The 21,716-nt window shown below is 35.3% G+C and overlaps 1 protein-coding gene across 9 annotated transcripts in view; it reads left to right on the forward strand.

Moving 5' to 3' along the window:
* Positions 1-21,716, forward strand: part of CDC42BPA (CDC42 binding protein kinase alpha) — a 162,012-nt gene that overhangs the window by 109,170 nt on the left and 31,126 nt on the right. For 4 of the 9 annotated variants that reach the window (XM_066993616.1, XM_066993621.1, XM_066993623.1 and 1 more), the window contains 8 exons: positions 800-905; positions 2,662-2,786; positions 8,228-8,333; positions 8,934-9,082; positions 11,123-11,214; positions 13,412-13,488; positions 14,667-14,714; positions 19,052-19,090. In XM_066993616.1, coding sequence (XP_066849717.1) covers positions 800-905; positions 2,662-2,786; positions 8,228-8,333; positions 8,934-9,082; positions 11,123-11,214; positions 13,412-13,488; positions 14,667-14,714; positions 19,052-19,090 — 742 coding nt within the window. The remainder of the gene's footprint in view (positions 1-799; positions 906-2,661; positions 2,787-8,227; positions 8,334-8,933; positions 9,083-11,122; positions 11,215-13,411; positions 13,489-14,666; positions 14,715-19,051; positions 19,091-21,716) is intronic. The other 5 variants (XM_066993625.1, XM_066993617.1, XM_066993618.1 and 2 more) reach the window with 4 other exon arrangements.

Consider the following 21,716-nt stretch of genomic DNA (forward strand, 5'->3'; position numbering starts at 1 on the left):
CTTGTGTTCATTGTGCAAAATCGAAGTTGAACAGAATTAATCAGGGGTTCTTCTCTACTGAATGACACCCACAAGAGAAAGGAAGGGCTGGGGGCAACAGCTATTTGAAAATGTTTTTCCAAAAGAATGGTCCTAATCTAGACTAGAATCATGTCATATTAGGAATGTAAAAGTTATCTGTTCACTTCATGTTGATAGTAAATATATAGTAGCTGAATTAGCTCTTCATATGTGACATCAGGCTGTGCTATATTGTTTGAAGCTTACTGCCCATGTAAATTTTCCTCATCAGTGACTCAGCCCCAACTCCCCTAATTTAAGTTCTGTATGTTCTGTTTTCATATGCAGTTGTTTTTGCATGTCATTCTGTGTGAAACCTGGAACTGTGGAGATCTGTAAATTAAAATAACAGTTCTGTGAGTTTTCAGAGAATTTACCCTGAATGTCTCAGAATATTGACACAGACTTCAGTCCGCTGAATTACAGCTGCTCCGTGTTTGAGAGAGTCATTAAATATTAAAATATGTGCAAGAGGATTGATAAATGATAGCTCAGTGGAGCTCTGTTAATACTGTACTGAAGGAAAGATAACTCTCTGATGATAAAATTAAACACTGTCTTATAGCCCTAAAATGGTAGTGTAACACGTTATGGTCTTAGCTTTAATAGGATCAGGTATTATCTTTGTAATAGTTTCCTTTCAGCTACAGTGTGCATTGATCTGTATGTATGTTTGTAAGTAGAGTATGATGAATTTAAGAAAGGAATCTTTCTAATTCTAGTTTGTTTTACTTCTTAGCCAAAGTGAAAGAGAGGAATTTGAAACAGAGTTCAAACAGAAGTATGAAAGAGAAAAGATTCTTCTAACAGAGGAAAACAAAAAACTTTCAAATGAACTTGATAAAGTAAGTGCTGAATAGTTGTGTCCTGAGTTTACAACTAATGTGTGCTGTGTACAAATCTGTCAATGTAAAGCTGTATTGATTATTAATAACTCTTAGCAGAAATTACTATTACACCAAAAGTTGTGATTAATACTTGATTTGAATAGAGAGTATCTACATGCGTCTGAATTTGAGAATGTGTGGTTATATACTTTTATATATGGACATATAGGTGTATTTGGGTAGGAATTGAGTTACGTGGTTTTGCAATTAGCTAAGATTTAATTTTAGACAATATCTTAATCCCCCCCCCCAACAAAGTGATTACTTGCTTGTGTAACCCAAATATAAAAATATATAGTTAATGATGTGATTACAGAGAGTATATTTGCATGTCAATTAGTGTGAAATAACAGGGCCTCTCCTGCTTGCTGAGATTGTGTTACTTTGAGATATTAAAAAAAATACAAATGATAAGACAATTTAATTGAAGACTATTGAGCAAGGAATATTTATGTTTCATATATAAATATTTATGTTTCATACATTTTGGTTACCTATGTTGTTCATTTTGAGAGGTTTTTCAAGTTCGTTGTGGATGAGTCAAGTCTTGCTAAACTTGTCTGTTCTTTCTTTAATGCAAAAAAAAATCTAAAAATATGATGAAAGTACAGTGTTCTTCAAAGTAAGGATGTTTGGCTGTCAGTGTTCAAATTAAAGTGTATTTTAATACCAGTATAAGCAGTGTAACACATATGCCTATATGTAGGTCTAGTCGAAGAACAGCAAGAGTCATTTTGATAGTCTTTTTGCATGTTCTTTTTTTCTTTAAATTTGGTTAGCTTTGTATTTGTCTTGTAAAGTGACATTTAAAAAACTGGCGTATTTAAATCATAAGCCCATTGAATGGTAAATATACAGCAGAGTAATATTAGGAGTATAAGAGAGCAGCATAGATTAAAAAATGTTACTTTTTCATGATTTTTGTTACTATATTTCAGCGCTAAAAGAAACCTTTTAGTGAGATTCATTCTCCTCAGCAGGCCTTTCTATAAAGTCAATCTGATGTCTGGTTCCAGTTTGATTTTGTGAATAATTATTTAGCATAATGAAGGTTTAGTTCCCCATACCCAATCAGATTAGCTGTGGCTTTTGTCTTGCAGAAGATGCATGTATGAATGACAGCTGTGTAAATGTGAGTAAGGTTAATAGCTAGGTATTCCATTTTGTACGTAGAGGTTTGCATTTCATTTCAATTTCCATGTCTGCAAGTGAGTGAAATGAAAAATAAAGGAATGTAAAATACCTCGAGAACCTCAGGACTGACTTGTGGTTGTATCTGTTAAGCCTCTCATTCTCCATGGTTACTAAACAAGAGAGAGAGCAGCTTTATTTCAGCCGTAACTATTTTTGTGCCCTTATTTGGCTTTTTCATTTTCTTCTTTTTCATACAGAGAGTATTGCACATCTATATGGTGCAGAACAGAAACCATCTAAGAGTTGTATGGATTTTTGGAGAGTAATTCTCTAGAAACTAATGTGTTTGTTAGAGCAAAAATGAAGTTTCAGTTCTTAAACAGACCTTTCATTACAGTTGAGGTCATACAAGAGAAACGATTCTGGCTTTTATTGTTGCATGGTGTTCATTGTAATGGGTATTAAATATTTTTAAAGCAGACGTATGAAATGGGAGAGGGGAACACATGGCTCTGAGTTTGTAATGTGATGGAGTCACAGTCGCTTATACATTTAACAAGTTCCTGAATTTCTCATTCAGCTCACCACCATGTTCGAGAGGCTGAGTATGAATAACCGGCAGCTGGAAGAAGAGATGAGAGACCTAGCTGATAAAAAGGAGTCTGTGGCCCACTGGGAGGCCCAAATTACTGAGATCATCCAGTGGTGAGTACTCAGTATGTGGTAGGGCTATTGATGAGTTTTGGGATTCGCAAGTGCTTAAGTGAAATTTGCACACCATCCAGGCAGGATTCTGCTGTATTTTTTGCATGAGATTTTAATAATATCTGTATCTGGAAAATTGCGTTCCTCCTTAAGAGCGAAAGTGTCTTTGCAAACACAACTGTTTAAGTGCAAAAGAATCATAGCCATTGGGTGTGGCTTGTGGCTTTGGAAGAATGCTGAAAGGAATCATGTGCTGCTGAGCTCACGCCTCCAAGGAGGAACAAGCCTGGGAAAAGCAGTGACTTGAGAGTATTTGTGTCTCAGCATTAATTTCCTTCATCTGCTTGGCATGTGGCAGAATGAAACAAATATAGTACAACTTTTATGTGATTTTTTACAAGGCAGTAAGGCAGAAGGTTTGAGACTATCCCAATGCCAGTCAAGTGGTGTTTTTTATAATACATCTGTTAAATAATGATGTTATGTTTATAATGTCTTCTGTCTTCAGTTCTAATAAATGAAGGGAAAAATAGCAAGTTGAAACTATCAAAAGGAAAAGATTGCTTTTTCTAGACAGCTTTCATTTTTCCCTTCCATTCATGTTTTCCTTCCCCCTCCTTTTTATGGCTCCGTCTAGTGTTTAGCACCTACGAGAACAGTTTGTGTCCAGAAATTTTTTGTAAAGATCAATCACCTCTCTGAAGACTTCATCACATAGTCTTTTTTTGGTTTACTATTTTTTTTTTCGCATTTTATCTGTCTCAACTAAATATCTAACTTGACATGTCAAAGCAAAAATGGGAAATACTTGTTTTAATGAAAACTAGTTTGTTAGTTGTTATATGGTCAATATAATTTTGTTGTCTAAATACAGAGAAAGTTTGGCTTCTGAATACAACCATGTGATACATAACCAGAAGGAAGGTTGTTCTCTGGGTTTCTGGAAGTGTGTAAAACTTCTTGTTACATAAAATTATGTACCTCCAGTCTGTGTTAAGAAGTTAATAACATCTCAAGACATTGAATTCATTGCAGAGGTTAAAAAAAAAAATTTAAGGGTCCAGTTGTGCATATTCCTTTTAAACCACGTCTCACACAACTCTTAGTAGACTGTCTGCATCAGAGAAGTAAAAATACATATATTTACTAAAGCTGTTTTAATGGATAGTTAGTTTTAATGGATATCAGAAATATTTTCTTTAGAAAAAAATCAAGGTAAGAAGAGACACAAGTTTGTTATTTTGCATTGCATATTGTTTTTTAAAAAATGCTTGTCTGTAAATCTTTTTCTCAGATTTACATGTGAAAGCATTCATAAAAGTTTAGAGTTGTGGAAGAAGACAAGTCAGCATTAAATGTGGATTATTTTACTTGACACGATGTAAAAATGTACCAACTGCCTATTAAGAAAGTCCCTTCTCCAATTTATGAGAGAGTTTAATATTTGAAGATACACTGCTGAATTGGCTTAGATATGTGATAAGGCATCTTGCATGTATCAGACATCATTTGGGGGAGGGGAAAGAGGTTTAAAAAGGAAAAAAATAGTATGGGCAAACATTAAGGAGATTAAAAATTCTGATTTGGTTCCAGTTTTTAATTACTGTACATATCTCAATTTTCCCTTCATATTTCTCTCTGCATATATTTTTTTCAGCGTTGTGAGGCCATATAGTTGCTCACATATATTTCTTACTGTGTTTAGGTCTCCCATGTGTTACTCAGATAATCTGTTAATGTCCATCTGCTAGCCTTAGAATGCAGCACTGTGTACCAATATAGGTCCTTATCTGGGGATTTTTTGCTGTGGAACTTGGGGTGCTATATGAATAATTTTAAACATCCATTATAATGGTAAATGTTTTAAAAAGAAAGAAGTCTAATTAAAAAAAAAAAAAAAGAACATATTTAATCAGTCACAGGTCTGTTTTCCTTGGAAGAACATGCAATTTCTGTCTGCATCTTTGGTATGAAAATAGAATGGTTTCACTGAGTCACAGAATGGTTGAGGTTGGAAGGGACCTCTGGAGCTCATCTAGGAGACCCAGGCGGGGTCACCTACAGCATGTTGCACAGGATGGCATCCAGGCAGGTTTTGAGTATCTCCAAAACAGGAGGCAACCTCTCTGGGCAGCTTGTTCCAGAGCTCTGTCACCCTCAGAAGTGCCCTCTCATATTCAGCCGGAACTTCGTGTGCTTCAGTTTGTGCCTGGTGCCTCTTGTCTTGTTGCTGGGTTCCACTGACGATTCTGGCCCCATTGTCTTGACACCCTCCCTGCAGATATTTAAACATGTTGATAAGGTCCCCTCTGTCTTCTCTTCCCCCAGCTAAACAGGCCTAGTTCTCTCAGCCTCTCCTTGTATGACAGATGTTGCAGTCTCCTAGTTGTACTGCCATCTTAGTAGCCCTCCTCTGGACTTGCTCCAGTAGCTCCATGTCCCTTTTGTACTGGGGAGCCCAGAACTGGACACAGTGCTCCAGGTGTGGCCTCACCAGTGCTGAGGAGAGAGGGAGGATCCCCCTCTTTCCCTCATCTCCCTTAAGTTTTCCCGCTGCTTTCCAGTTAGCTTTGGACATAACAAAGCAGGGTGGAACTTCTAGGCTCCCTCTCCAAAACTAGCAGGTTTTCATTTAGTATTAAATTAAAATATGTGTTTTGGGTGCATACTTTTCACGTCTTAAAATGTTTTTTGCCTACTGTTTTCTTTTTGTACCATTGTTCATGAAGGATAGGAGGCAGTAGATGAAATTAATTACTGTTTTGGTAAAAAGTTTGCTCATCTCCCAGTGATAATTCAAAGGATTTGTTCTAGCCCTATTTTAAGTAACACAAGCCTTAGGAGTTATTCGCTTCCGTTGAGTGCCTTGCCATCTAATAAATCTCTCAGGAAATGTGCCACACATTTGAGTTCACATTTTTTGTGGTTAGGATTGTTGCTCTCTTCATAACTTCTTGGGCCTTTCTAATTTATTTTTTTTCAGATTTTATAGTATGCAAGTAACTTTAATGGCCTATAATGTTCCCCTTAGCCCTTCCATACATTCTTACTGTCCTCTTTTGCATCTCGTTTATGGCAAATGTACAAACCTCTTTTAGTTTTTGCTGATATCCCAAGGCACCATAAATACAGCCAGTTTCTTAATAGAAAAGCTTCAGTCAAACTTCCATCGCAAATTCTGATGTGGTAGCAATAGACCCACACAGATCATTCAGCCTTAAGGGAGGTGTTATATCGACATACTCATATTAGCCAAATCACTCATCATTCTTTGACAAGAATAAGAAATATTGAAGATTTTATAGTCAGCTCTAAATTTTCCTATGGGAGTTGGGAAAGAAATTCATTACATATGAGATTAACACAGACACCTAAAAAAGGAATCTTTTAAATAGCCATGGTACTGTATTTCTGATCTGTTACAGAAAGGAGGTTGACAGAAATCTTGCTATTGATTCCCAGAGTTCTTGGCAAGAATCTTAACTTACTACCCTCTCTGGGAGGGATTTATGTAACCTAGTTTTAAAAGTCATAAGGTAGATAATCCCATGACTAGTGCTATAGAAGGTGATTTTTCTCTCCACCAATTGCAAAGGAATCTTAGATGGCTAGCTCAAATTAATAATTCTGTATGTTGAGTATGTACGTGAGAATTCGGAAAATCATACCCAGATTACCTGGACATTAGAGTGGTCATTATTATTATAACGGACATTAGTGGACATTAGAATCAGCTTAGTACAGACGCTGTGACTATTGTTACCCAGAATATTCAGTTAATATTCTCCTTGTTGGCTAGGTATCATTCCACCAAATGCAGTGTGGTTGACTTTATCTAAATACTGATTTCATTTAAAAAATAAAAAAGGAAAGAAGAAAAAAAATTTATGCATAAAATCAAACATTAAAAAGCCCCGAAGTAGTTATTTGGCTTTTGAAATCTGCTTGCTGTCAGAAAGCATGTACAAATTGTGAAAGTGATTTGGAGTATGATGATACATTGAACAACTAGCAGAAATTCTCAGGAAATTCAACTGAAGGAAACCTGAAAATTTGTTACACGCATTGTGTTTGAAGTAGGAATAATCGGAGGTTAATTAGCTATTAAACAGAAATTCAGGAGGGCAGGGGGAAACTTAAGGGTTTGAGAGCAGAGTGAAGTGCTGAAAATGTTTGGAGAAGCAGGGGGTTCTTTGGTTTGTTTGTTTTAATTGATTGTGGGGGTGGAAATTAAGTTGGAGACTTTAAGCATAGTGTTACAATGGCAGATATTTAAAAGCTTTGAAAACCAGGGGGGGGAAAAAAAAGGGAAAAAAAAAAAAGCTATTTGAAAGCTAGAAAACCAACAGCAAAACTCTAACAAATCGAAAGACTCCAAGAACTCCTGGGTTCGCATTTGATCAATCTATCTCCTTATTGAGAGAATGTTGCCATCTAGCGGACAACAAAATGGTATCTCAGCTTTAAATTGTACGATTTATACTTACTGTTTTTAATAGTCTGAAGAATTTTCTTGAACTTGGCATATATTTTTGTAAAAATTACTTCCCTTCTCACCTTGAAATCCTTGCAGTCTTTCTGTTCCTACTTAAACTCCATTTTCTTTTTACCGTCCATTTCACTATGCATCCCCTTTGGTTTCCAAAGCATCTTATGCTAATTCTTGCACCTTTTTCCCACTTTTATACTCTGAGTGGTTTGTATAGACAAGGTCTTCTTACCTGGTCGTCAAAATGTGTTATATCCAGAATTGAGAATGTGGTACATCCAAAATGAACAAAAGTTGATATGCTGCTTCCATTGAGTTTTGGTATAGCTTGGGAAGAATACTGATTCATTCATATTAAAACTCTTATTGACTTTAATAAAGACAGAACCTTGTTTTGGTTTTGTCTTGTTTTTGTCTTGTTTTGTTCTGTTTTTCCCTAGGCCTCCTCTTTACCCTTACCTTCTTACTTGAACTAAATTGTAAGCAGGAGACAAAGAAGATAAAGCCCAAAGCATACCTAAGTGTTTACTTTTTCGTGTTGGTTGGGAGTTGTGTGTCAAGTGGTCGTTATCTTTGCCTCCTCTGTATTAAAGCCATCATCCTTAAATAAATCACACCGAGAAGTAACTACAACCTGTAGATGTTTAGCCCATAGCTTTTGCTATGGTAAACCTCTTCTGTTTCTTCCAAGCCCATGGCAGTTGCGAGTGGGTGCTTTCTGTCTTGCCTTCTGGCTACTATCTGTAAATCTTTGCTGAAACATTGTGTTATTCATATTAATTAATGGTAGACTTTATGGTGTATTGTTTTTTTTCCCGTTTCCTTATATTTTATGATTTTAGCTTTGTATTCTTTTTTCTGTTTTGGTTGTTATGTCATTGAAGAGGATTTTGTTTGTTTGTCTTTAGATTGTTTGGTTAAAACATTTTTTTCTTCTAATGTAATTGTCTAGGGTAAGTGATGAAAAAGATGCTCGAGGTTATCTTCAAGCCTTGGCCTCTAAAATGACAGAAGAGCTAGAGGCCCTGAGGAACTCCAGTTTGGGTGCAAGAGCTACAGTAAGAGTCTAATTTCATATATTGGATTTTGTTGTTGTTGTTTTTGTTTTTTCTTAAAAAATAAATAATTGTTTCAGCTCCAATGATAACCTGTCTATAGAGGCAGTATTAGTCAGAATTTAAACTTTCTTAGAGCTTCCCTTCTGAATAACTGAATACCAAATTTATTGTTTATCATTTATTAAAACAGTAGTATCTTCATAATGGGATTTTTATCTCTGATATTATTGAAGTAGCTATGTTATAATCATATATTAGTCTGTTGAAGGAAATGTATACTTGACTTCATGGAAACCTTGAAGTCTTTCCCTTGTGAATGTCCTTTGAATGTTCTTTGTCCTTTGATTGTCATTTGAATTGAGGCACATCAAAACTAGAATTCACAAAGTCTCTTTGATTTTGAGACTGTGACAGCATAAGACATTCTCCTTGCCTATTTGTTACTGGAGGGTAAAAATCATAAGAATACTCTAGAAACTAAATAGACTGAGACATAATAGACTGAGAAACATAATTGTTGAAGTTAGTTACATTCCTTGTTTTCTGCCTTCTCTCCTCTTACTCTTCCTTCTCCCCTTTTTTTATTGTTTTTTTAACTAGGATATGCCCTGGAAGATGCGCCGCTTTGCAAAGCTAGATATGTCTGCAAGGTTGGAACTGCAGTCGGCTCTTGATGCTGAAATCCGAGCCAAACAGGCTATTCAGGATGAGTTGAATAAAGTCAAAGCTTCCTGTATCTCTACAGAGTGGTAAGACTGAATTGTTGTAATGGAAATTTACTTTGATACCTTCCAGAGAGTGTCATCAAATCATAATTTTAATTATCGTGTCTGCTAAAATTTGATAATGAATGATATGCCAGTTTCTTATATCCAAATGTGAACAAAAGACTGTATCTGTATTTATTGTGTGAGCAGTTAAATACTTCCTTTGAAGATTTGGAATCCTGAAGACTTTGAGGGGATACTTTCTCTTTAATAATGGAATCTCTCCTAGTCATGATGAAAAATTCAAATGCAAACAGAGTTTGTTTTTCTATCTTAGAATATATTCTTTTCCATTGTATTAGTAGCTGTACTGGTTTATCTGACAAAATGCAATTATTGCATATTGGTTTGCACAGCAACAAGATGTGCTTGTGGGAAGTTATGAATGTTTTTATTCATTCCTCAGATCTTTTTTTTTTTTAAAAAAAAAACTTTAATTATGAAATATATTTTGAGGAGGGTGAATAGCTGAAGAAGCTATTTAGAAGCTGTATTTGTCTAGCCGCAGCAGGACATTCCATTTCTAAGTCTCTACTTTCAATCTACTTCAGGAGTGCCTAAGAACTAGTACTAAGGAAATCTCTTGGAATCCTGCGAACACAGATTTAGTGGCACAAGTCTTCTTCATAGGCATTCACTATCAAAGCTGGCACATGTTGTTTCTTTGCTTGTTTGGACAGAAATCAAAGACAGAACATGAGATTTTTCTGTGCCTTCAAGAGAATCCTATGTTTAAAGAATGTTTAAGAATAAGCTTGCACTGCTGCTAACAATTGCAGCTAAGTTCTGCTGAAAAAGAAGGCTTGAATTTCTTTAGCAGTGGTTCTGATCCCTACTACAAGACATTAACTATATTAAGCAAAGACGTTTTATAGATAAAATGCAAAAGTATGAATGTAAAAACAATATGAATTTAAAAAAATACATACTAATTGCACAGTTTCTGTGATATGTTGTAATTTGATTTAAACTAAAGTATATGCAACTTTGCCATGAGAAGAACGTTGGTCCTGTACTGTGATGTGATGGTAGTTACATTTACAAATTACGATCTAACCGGGCTAGAGATGTAGTGCTAGTCGTCTGAGTTGCTGTAGGTTGAATTAGGTACTCAAGCTAATGTGGGAATTCTGAGCCTTCTCTTAGATTCATACCCATTCTGTTCTTCTCACTGTTTTCTCTACAATAATGATTTTTGTAGTAGCAATTCTGTCAACCTTGCAGTGTCTGAGCATGTAGAAGGACAACACAAGGTATGGAAACTGCCCCAAGTAGAGAAGGGATAGCGTGCAATGTAAGAATTTCAAATACAAGCAAAATGAAGAATTTCTCTTTGTCATATTTGAGGAACACTGACATGTTTTGGAGCTTTGGGAAGTCAGTTGGACAGAGTTGAGATTCAAGTATGTTATCTGTGAAGGGGGAATAAATGCCCTGTCCACCTTAAATGGGAAATGTTACCTTCACACCAGGTAACATGATGATAGGCAGTAGTGTAGATCCCCTAAGAAAGGAGAACCAGTGTTTTTTTGATATGCAAGGATGAGAAGTGCTGTAGAAATGCATAGGAGTGTTGCCTATCTGCTGCGAATCAAAAAGCACTGAAACAAATAACTGTCAAGTAACTGAGAGGAAAAAGAGTTCTACAGAATCTACTAGTATCACAGGCACTATGAATTAACAAATTAAAAAAATTAATTTGTAATTTAAAAATACACGGGGTCTTTTTTCCTTGAGCACAAGATGCAGACTCACACAGTTACTCATAAATTAGAGACATGAGCCTACCTAGTGGGTAAACAAGGGTAATTAATGCTTGTTCTTTTTTAAGACACCATACTAAACAGGTCCAAACAGGTTTCTGAATTTATTTTTGCATTTGATGACATCATGCAGCTTTCTGGGCATTGATTTTTAACTGGGCAGTAGTCCAAATTGCATGAAAAGATGGACAAAAAAAGAGTGACTTGTATCATGGGTTCTCAACATTTACATAGGTTTTTTGTTTGTATTCTTTTGAAGTAAATTGCAAGAATCTGAGAAGAAGAACTTGGAACTGTTGACAGATATTGAAAGGCTGAAAAAGGAGACAGAAGAGCTTAGATCAGAAAAGGGTATGGCAACTGATATCCAAATAACATATTTCACATTGGCGGGTATATCTTATCAATTAAGTGTCATCTCGCAAGTAAAATATGATACCAAGGGATTTTGGCATACAAAATGTGAGCACACCTATTGCACGATGAGATGTATCCACAGCAGTTATATTTGCACTTCTCATATGTATCCATTTTGTTGATATACCTCTAAAAGTAAGGTATTATCTGGGTTGGAACTGTATTATTTTTATTTTGCATGTGCATGGTAACTTACTGCCAGAAAACTGCTGGAAGTATGGATTTATTACAGTTTTTTTCCCTTGTTTTATGGGTGAACGTGTTTAAACTTCAGTGTTCTGTTCTTCAGTGTTCTCCATTTATGAGTCTTTTGGACCCGTAAGAGGGAATACAACTGCAGAGGCACTCTGCAGTTCATTCATTGGTTTCTGGAATGGGGTCATTGGTTGGCTTTGTAGCCATGTAGTGAACAGTGTGGTCATGTTTGTTTTGCTGTGGTTGTAAGAGAGTTGTCTGCGATTTCTGCCGAACGTTACCTCTCTAATAACATCTGCCTTAACGCTATTTTGCATAGTTGCTGGGAGAAGAGATTTTATAGTAAATCTGAAATTTAAAAAAAAAATGAGGAAAGATTAATGATTTGGCTGATTCTTTACAGGTCGCATAGTATCTCTCATATTTGTATGTTGTGAGTCACATGGGAGTAAGGAATTTTTACGGCCAAATGGAATTATCTATTTTTTTGTAGGGAATTGCTTGAACTTCAAAAAAAAAATTTCAAAGCCCTGACAACAATTGTTGCATAGAGATTTAAAATATTGTTCAGCCTTTGCAACCTAATGGCATGTCAGTCAATAATGTATTGCAGTTAACATTCATCTTACATAGATAGGCCTGTAAGTGCTGGTTGACTGGTAAAAATAATATAAATCTATACAAAATATTCAAAAATCACTGGTGCTGATTAGCAAATAAACCTTAGTGAATTGTTATTTGTTCATCTTAATGCTTAGCACTGATAACAGATTATACTTCTGAGTGCTTGGAGAGGAACTTTTGATAGCATCTTTCTGGAAACAATAGTGCTTTGTCATGTTTAGCTTTTATTTTTAGATTCTTGAGCTGTCTTAAATAATTGTGCATGGTTACGCTGCTTCTGAAATCTACCTTCCTGTTAAACAATCTATTAAGAATTTGTAATTAATATTTTACGTTGTATTTTTTCTAGTATTAATACATTATTATTATTGTGGAAATAGAGATAAACATTTATTTTTTTCTTTAAAAAAATATTACTCAATAAAAAGTTATTAAGCTTTTTCAGAAGTAAATTACTTCTACTGTAATTATTCAAATATTTTCCCATAAATATACCTTAGTCCTTATTATCTTTGGACTTGATTCTCTCTTTTAAGAAGAGGTATATTGATGTTTGAATCACAAATTGTGTAGAGGCTTCAGCTGCGCTCAGTGTACTGTGATAGAGTAACTTCCTGTGTGTGCAAATCCATTTATATAAGATAATTTAGATTATCACATGCATCCCTTCTTCTGTTAAATGTATTGTTAAACCTGGGAGGGGGGGTGTGTGGAAAAAGATCACCAAAAATGAAAATAGCAGGTAATTTGAGATTTTTTTTTAGTCTTTTTGTAGGATCTCAGGGTATTTATGTAGGTATAGGGTATATGTCAAGAAACCCATATTATCTGCAAATTCAGTATGTTCTCCAAACAGTATGTTTTGTATGTTTTTTTTGCGGAAATTCACTATTTGCTGTTGTCTACCATCTTGTCACAGTTGACTGTGTAGTGTGTGGGTAGAGTAGGGATGACACCTGCTGCATTAGTATTTAAGCCTGTGTGTCATTCAGTGCATGTTGCAAATGGACATAAGCACATTAGAAACTTGTTCCTTCTGCGTAATAATACACATGCAATATGTTTCCTTGTTCAATTCACTCCACACACATCCTAGCTTGGAAATGGTTAATTAAACGTTTGCTTCTTGCTTTAGTGGGTGTATATCTATTTAAAAAAAATCTTACTCTGGAAAACAGACCAAATGTGACAACTCATTAAAAAACAATGGAGGTGGCGTGGGTGTATGCCCAAACCCTGAATTCAGCAAGGCAAAGGTCCTCCACGAAGAGGTCATTTTTCTGTAGCTTAAAAACCTGCTGCTGTTTTCTAGGTGTAAAGCACCAAGACTCACAGAATTCTTTCTTGGCATTTTTGAATGCGCCTACCTCTGCTCTGGATCAATTTGAAGTAAGTGTGCATCTATTTTCTTTCTCAGTTAGTCAATAAAACTTTTTACTGTTGCTGTTTTATGCAGATTGCATGCATATTTGCAGACACTTTGTTATTGTTTTTAATCATATTGCCCCATAGAGATCTGTGTATAACAATATGTGAATATTGTCATTTGAGGTGCTGGCTGTCTTCTCTTCGAACACTTGTAATCATAGTGAATTCTCTCTAAAATCTTGAATGCAGAAATTTTCCCAATTTTGTAGCCAACATATAAAGCAGAGGTGTTCAAATGGCCTTAGTTTGTGTTCAGAAGAATGCTAAGAAATGTGAATGCTAGTTTGGTAAAAATGCGAGAAAATAGGTAAATAATCCATGAAGATGTTGGTGCTGTATATTTATTAGGTTGTGTTCATCTCTTGTTCATTTTCATTCGCAGGTTTGTAGAATTCAGATAATTGCTGTTTGTCTCATCTCCACAGATCCTATATACTTAAAAAATAAATCTGTTTAATTCATTTGTTACTTTTAGATAAAGGACAAGTTTAGGTAGAAAACCTAGAGGAGAAAAATCAAAACAGTACTGTACATTTCATATCTTCTATTTTAATCAACAGTAAGCAATACATCACTTTTGTTTTTTAAAAAAGAACAGCTGGGGTGAAATAGTGGTCAAACTAAATTCATGAGGACAAGGTACTACCTCAGTAGTTATACATTGGTCTAAAATTTGCACTAGTTTTTTCCTGATGCATGTACAAAGTCATCACATTTAGCTATTAAAGACATCCCACATGTTACTGATCTTCCAAAATGTACTTACTTTTCATTGTGTATTCATTTGTCCATTGTTCTCTCATGAAGTCTTCACAATTAATACCATTTTTGATTTCCTTTTTTAACTATTTCTCTTATAAGTTACTTTTAATATAAAAATCCTGTTGGAGAATAGGAATATTGTTTTATTGTGTCATTGCGTTTTAATGCTGGAAAAACATTTCGTTTTATATGGGTAGTTTATTGATTAATTGTCTATGATAGGCAATTAATGAAAATTGCTTAGGTAACTGTTATTGGCACTACTTATTTCAGTTCTTTATTTTTGCACTTTTATTTACGCTGAACAGTTTTCTTCATCTTTCTCTTTTTTTCTGTCTCTCTCCCTTTTTTTTTTACTGCTGTTTTCATTAAAATAGGATTCCTTTTCCTCCTCTTCATCCTCATTGATTGATTTTATGGATGACGTAAGTCTTTGACTTTCAAACCAGTAAATCCCTCCGTAAGAGAGATCAGTTGATTTGATTTGGAATATTCAAAATGGTAATGCAATCAAAATAAAAGTGCTGCAAGTGCAGCAGAGAACTATTTCTATAATACTTACACCTATCTATATAGATAGACATGCAGTTTTGAAGACAATATTTTTCTTTATGTGCAGGTAAAGAAATCTTAATTTCAGAAGGTTGTATCTAATGGGGAGAAGATGCTTTGGGGCCTTATCTACTGATATGGCCTGTGGAAAATGGTTCTAAAATCACTGGCATATTTATTTTATTTAGTTCTATTGCTTCATGTTATTATTTTATCATTACTTGTTTCCAAAACCTTTCTGGTCGCTTCAGTGAAAGTGTTTACTTTTCATACAGTTAATTTCTGTCTATCAAATAAAATACTATTATATACTATTAGTATTATATACTAATACTATTAATATACTTTTTAGCCTATATTTTAAGAAGTAATCTTCATTATATCTGAAGTGACCTTCTTGATTTCTTTTTATTGGTATTTGAGATGCTAATTTTTGATCTCAACAGTGTTTAAATATTTGCGCTGGTTAGTTGCATGCTAAGGAAATTAAATTAAAAGCTTAAAATTGACTGTATATATTTCTTCCAGACCAAAGTAATAAGCACATAAGTATAAATGCTAACAAGCTTTTTAAAATCAAAGTAAATACTGTGCATCATTTGTAGAATACCAGCCATTGCAATTCTGTTTATATTGTGCGTACATATGTGTGTACTTTTATGTGTATATGTTATATACACATACACACATATTTATACATATGTATTTAAAATACTAGAATCACGTTTGCATTAAAATGCAATGTTATTAATTTTATTCTAGAAATGTCTGCTGTGAATGATGTAACAAAGACGGTATAGTAGATAGGCCTATACTACTGACTGAGTTTCAGCAACTCTGAAAGAATGCTTTTCATCTAGATGTTTTTATCTGCAATTCAGTACATACCTTAGACAAAATGTGAATGTACATTTATGGTACTATAGTAGCATGCATTTGTCTGCATTTTTGTGTAGCATAGAAAACCTTGTCTTGCTGATATTGTTGGAATTTTCTTACACCAAAAATATTTAGAGTATAGTTTCCTGTCTTGTTAAATGTACAATAAATTAATATTTTAATTCTTCACTGAATTAAGGAAGTGCTCTGTATGTTGCCAGGGGATTAGGAACGCTTAGTTTGTATTAGCAGGCTCTTTCATAAAGAGGTACTTTTAAAATATCTATTACTCTCCTAAAACAATGATGAAGGGACTGGGGCAGATCTCCTATCAGGAAAAGCTGAAAGTGCTCAGACCTTTTAGCTTAGAGAAGGAGGAAGCTTGGGGGGATCTCAGCAATGTTTATAAATACCTGAAGGGAGGATGCAAGCAAGACAGAAACATGCTCTTTTCAGTGGTGTCTAGTGTGAGGACAAGATGCAATGGACGAACACTGGAACCCAAGAGGTTCCATCTAAACATCAGGAAGCACTTTACTGTGCGTGTGAAAAGCACAGGAACACGTTGCCCAGCGAGTTTGTGGAATCTCCCTCCTTGGACACCTGGACATGGTCCTAGGCAATCTGCTCTAGGTGTTCCTATTTGAGCAGAGGTTTGTCCCAGATAACATCCAGAGGTTCCTTCTAACCTCAACCATCCTGTCATTCTGCAAAAACCTGTTAAAAGAGAAATAAAGTACATATGTAACAGAGTAATTGATAATTTTCTGTTTTGCAAGGTGAAACAGAGGACGACAAAGGTTTCCTGTTTGCTCTCTAGTTAGTTTTGAAGGACACCAATAAATACAGGATAAAGCACTATTGTTTTTTGTTGTTGTTTCTTTTGTTTTAAAGAGGGCAACATTTTTTTTCATGAGCTTTTACCTTTTTTCTTTGCAAGTGAATAATTTTCAGCTGTTGGCATACATCCTTTAGATCATTCTTTTCAGCTGGTCCACCCAGATCAAATCTTTTTAACTAATACCCAAAGCATTAGTGTGTATATCATTGCATATGGATGGCTTGGCACATACAGAATCAAACTTCCTTCGGTATATTTTCAAGTTGAGTCCAACAGCTTTTTTTTTCTCAGTACCTTTCTGAATTGGAGTAACTAGGTGCTATCTAGGGCCTCTCTAACACTGAGGCAGAATGTTTTCTGGCAAACCTTCTAGCAAAACAAGAGAGTTGACTGTTCAAAGACAGGAAAAGTACCTTACAGACAAATAGAAGACTTGTTGAGTTATATTTCTTTATTGAAAGAGAAATGTCTGATGTCCTTTTTAGTAGATGGAAGGTAGCATAATTAGTGTTTAAAGTCAGTTCTGCAGCCTTCTGTAGCTGGGCAATTATTTGATTAATTCACAAAGAGATTCATAATACCTAGCCTTTCAGTTACCAAGATGAATGTTTATTTATGGTTCAGTTAATTGAGCAGGTTCGATATCCATGTATTTGACAGAAAGTAAGGGCCTCAAAAAAAAAAAAAGGCAAACAAAAAAAAGGGGGGAAAAAAAGAACAAAACCCACCCTCCCCTCTAGATGTGACCTCTGTTCTCTTATGAACGTGTCTTTTTGACAGTAGTTGCTTTGTAGGGTAGTATTTATTGTAGCATCTCAAGGAGAATTAATCTGTGCTCAATCAAACCTGAGAAGTGTGTGGGTTCTTTAAATTAAGACCAGTGAAGAATTGGAAATGCTTAGGTTAGACTGAGGCAGTGCTGCAGGATAGCATGCTTTTCAGGAAAGCCTGTCCTGTAATCAAGAACCCAAAGTAAATATTAGTAATGGCCCATTATGTTTCTACAGCCTCTGTGCTTCATTATGAAATGACAGTGTGTGTAAAATAATATGGCATTGTAGTTACATATTGCACTCTTTGCAAAGTCTGTGAAGTCTGTTTAATATATACATGTGTAAGCAGCACCGAGTTTGACCCACTGGTTACATTTGAAGTTTGTTAGGGTGGATAACGTCTTCTGTCTGACATCCGAATAATGTGTTCATTTATCACACTCAGTGAATGATTGTAGTTAATTCTAATTGTATCAATTAAGGAAAACGATAGCTCTGCATTTCTTCTGGAGAGAAGTAAAAACATTTCTCTTGCTGTCTCTGTAGCCTGCAGGTGTTGAGCAAGAAAAGTAGTAGCTCAGTATTGTGATGAGTAGTCACTGTTGGCTCAAGCTGTTCCTCCTCGAATCCTCAACAAGATACTTGGTCAAATTGGTAGAACTGGTGCCAAAATCCTCATAGTTGTGAAAGTCCAAATGTCCAGAAATGATCATTTTATCTCCCGTGTGCACTAGAGGTGTGAAAAGGAGTAGGACTGGGTTTTGCTGTCTGTGGTTTCTGATTGTGGCGTGGAGGGCAGTCATCCCCAATGACTCCAATATACTCATTTCTAAATCTTTTCCCTTATTTCTCCTGTGTGTTGCAGACTGTCTCTCAGTAATAGAATCTAGGTCTTAAGTCTCCTGTGTTCCCTGGAAGTGTCTGATAATAGCAGTGTTGGGTGGTGATTTTTGTTTTGGTTTGGTATTGTTTTTTATTTCTTTTCAAGATTGATCTTTGTGTATCTCTCTAGCTAACAGAAGCAATCTACTTGTTTTATTTAAAGTTGAATTTGTGATTATTTAGTAACACTGAAACAATAACAGTCCATTTTCCCTTGACAATTATTTTCCTACTTGCTAGAAAATATTTTTTTTCCTCTTGTTAGTAGCACATTATGAATTAAAAATAGCTTTCTTAAATTTTCCTGAAGTCTGTCCCCCCATGCAGTCCCTGTGGGCCTTGGTTAAACTAAACAAATCTCAGCTTTGTAAATAACCACAGAGTAAATCATGTTCTGAATTCTCGTTTTTAAATACTCCACTGGTGTGTGCTGAGAGCCGTTGACTGTTCCTGCGCATTCATAATTAAGTTTAGAATTACTCTGGTTCTTAATGATTCTTTAAATTGGATGTAGTGAACCTCCAAAAGATTGCTTTATTTGTCTTATTGAGAATACAGTGATACTAACTACAAATCATACTTTTTAGTGTAACATAGTATGTAGTTTCACTGTTACTGTCTGTTGTAAAGCTACAAACTCTAAAATAACTGTTCCTTTTTTTGACGTTTCTTCCCTCTTGTTACCCCAGAATAGTGTTTTGAAAATTGTTTTAAAAATGAACGTGTTTGTGTGTGTCTAAACAGTACATCTGGAAATACACAGCAATGAATTCAGAGCTGAAGTATATGTCACTGTTTGGTTTTGTAACATACTCTCCTCCTTTCTTTGTTAAAGCGCTCTCCTTCCTGTATTCCAGCTAACAGAGGCAGATGTGTAAGAGGCTGTCTTACTCTATGTGGCCCTTTATTTTTGCCTGTTGTGTACATGCCTTTGTTTAATGTATGGATTACGTATATATCTCTCTGCATGTCTTGTGCTGCTGCTGCTGCTTGCTGCTGCTGCTGCTGTGCTTTTTGTTGTTTTACAGCTGCGGGCTAAAAGCTTCTGGAGTATTTGGTTTGGTAATACTTCCATGAGCAGAATATCGCAGTAAATAAAGAAGATGCTTTGGCTACTTTCTCATTTCAGTATGTAAATTCATTGTGAAAGCTGATCTGGTTGATGCAGGATGGGAAGATGAGCAGATGTCAAATGAGGGCCTGTTTGTTTCCTTGACCTTTGGAGAGGACACGTAGGGTTACAAGAATTTCCTGTAGAAGTTTGGCATTCAGGAGGCATGTCACAGCAAATGACAGAAAATATCACAGCACAAAGATAAATAAATGAGAAGTAGGAAACTGAGTAAACTGAAACATTGAAGAAGGCTGGAAAAATTCATGTAAGGAAGACATAGTTGTATGTGTTATAGTCTATCAAGCTGGATAGCTTTGTGGTGTTTCAGAAATTGAGGTGGATTTTAAAACATTACCAAAACTTTGTACCTGAATTGGTATCAGGTATGCCGTGTCCACTTTGAACTCACTCTACTTTGAGCTACTTCTTTTGATTCTTTCATATATATGTGATAGTAAGACTAGGAAAGCATACAAAGCATTTCTATTGAATAATCAATAAATAAATAACGATACGCACAGCTCTAATAATGTCCTAATGTAGTTCAAAGCACACATCTCAGCATCTCAGTGTTTTAGGCAAGCTTACAGTGGCTGTTTTTGCCTATTGTGGCTCCAATTCAGATGTATTTATACAGGGGCCAGCTTTGGCTCAGACCTTCATAGAATCACAGAATGGCTTGGGTTAGAAGGGACCTCAAAGACTGTCTAGTTCCAACCCCCCTGCCATGGGCAGGGATGCCACCCACTAGATCAGGTTGCTCAGGGCTTCATCTAACCTGGTGTTGTCACCTTCATAGATGACATTGTGTATACCATTAAACACAGTCTGGTGGAAGCTTTACAAGGCTACTGCAATTTGATCTGAAATGTTGTTTTCATAATCCACTGGCTTAGTTTAAGACTAATTTTAATGGTGCTAATATTATGGTCCACTTAAGCTTCTGGCCATAGCTCAGTTATGTTTCTTTTGTACTTACTTCATCTCATTAAAATAAGGAACCTGAAGATTACAGCAGCCGTATAGCTTAATATCCTGTTTCTGCAGTAAAGTTGGTGGTTAAATTCCCTTCAAATTCAGTAATGGTAGATCAGGTTCTGTGTGTTTTGGGGCTTTTTATGTTCATAAGCAAAGTAAAAATGCATTTGTAAATAGTTCAGCAGTTGTCTTCTAACCACAAAGGCTTTGTAGCACATTCCCGAAAAGTTCCATTATTTATATTATCCTTGTACTAAATTTTTTAATAAACACCACGAAAATTCTTTGGTATGCAGATAGTACTTTGAAAAGGAAAGCCTTCTGAGTACGTGGAAATGTTTTTGAAATAATAGATTAGATCTTTGAATTTAACTGAAAGAAGAGAAGGAATGTCTGCTTCTTGCTATGGAAAAAAAAAAAATCCTGTGGTTACTCCTTGGGCTTACTTTTTTAAATAACACTGTTAAGAAGCAGCTAGATTTTTTGAGGTTAAATAGTCTTTGACTGGATTCTAAGTTATCGCATATTCAGACTTGCTTTAAAAAAAAAAGTTTAATTGAAACAATACTATGTGTCTGGGGATTTTCTACTTAAAGGCATCAGTGTTTCTAATACTGGATGAAGCTTCCAGTTATAATTTGCTTCTCATAAATCTGAGCGCAAAATGTTTACTGCTAATTTTTGCCTCAGTACTTGAAATACATGACCTATGTGCAGAAAGCAGGTGTATCCCATTATCCCATGATGCGATTTTTTTTTTGTTACAGAAAGAAGATGCAGACATCTTAATTTGCCTAAGTTGATTAAGCTGATGAGCATTCTCTATGACTTTTTTTTTTGATGACTATGGTAAAGAAGTCATCAAACTTAGCTCACTACAATCTAAAATAAAAATTAAAAAAAAGAGCAAGAGAGAGCTTCAGCTGCACCTGTTCATTACCATGATTGAGTTTCTGGGGAAGAGGACTGTATATGCATGTATAAGATTGGCATGGCGATATATTTTGTTCCCCAAAAAGTAGCAAAGGTTATTGAATTCCTAGTATGGTGTCAATGGCAAATGAAGAAAAAAAACATTAGAATATTCAGATGCATTCTGTAAAGGCTGCTGCGTATTTTATTTGTTTTTGCAAGTTACCCAAATCGGGGTAACTGTTGATAACATTGCTCTAGAAAAGCCAGACATGCAGTGGAGCCTTCTGTAGGCCTCCAGCTTTTAGTTTTATTATTAGTGGAGAAAAGCATCCTTACCTCACTTTAATTTAAATAAAAAATAAATCCAAAACTTTGATGTGGGGATGTCATGTTTACAATGAAGAATCTTGCATTCTCTGATTTTCATTTGATTTTTATTTGATTTTCAGTCTTGATTTTCATTTGTCTGATGAAAATCAGGCAAAAGATGACT

This window comes from Anser cygnoides, chromosome 3 (genome assembly GCF_040182565.1).
Source record: "Anser cygnoides isolate HZ-2024a breed goose chromosome 3, Taihu_goose_T2T_genome, whole genome shotgun sequence".
NCBI lineage: Eukaryota > Metazoa > Chordata > Aves > Anseriformes > Anatidae > Anser > Anser cygnoides.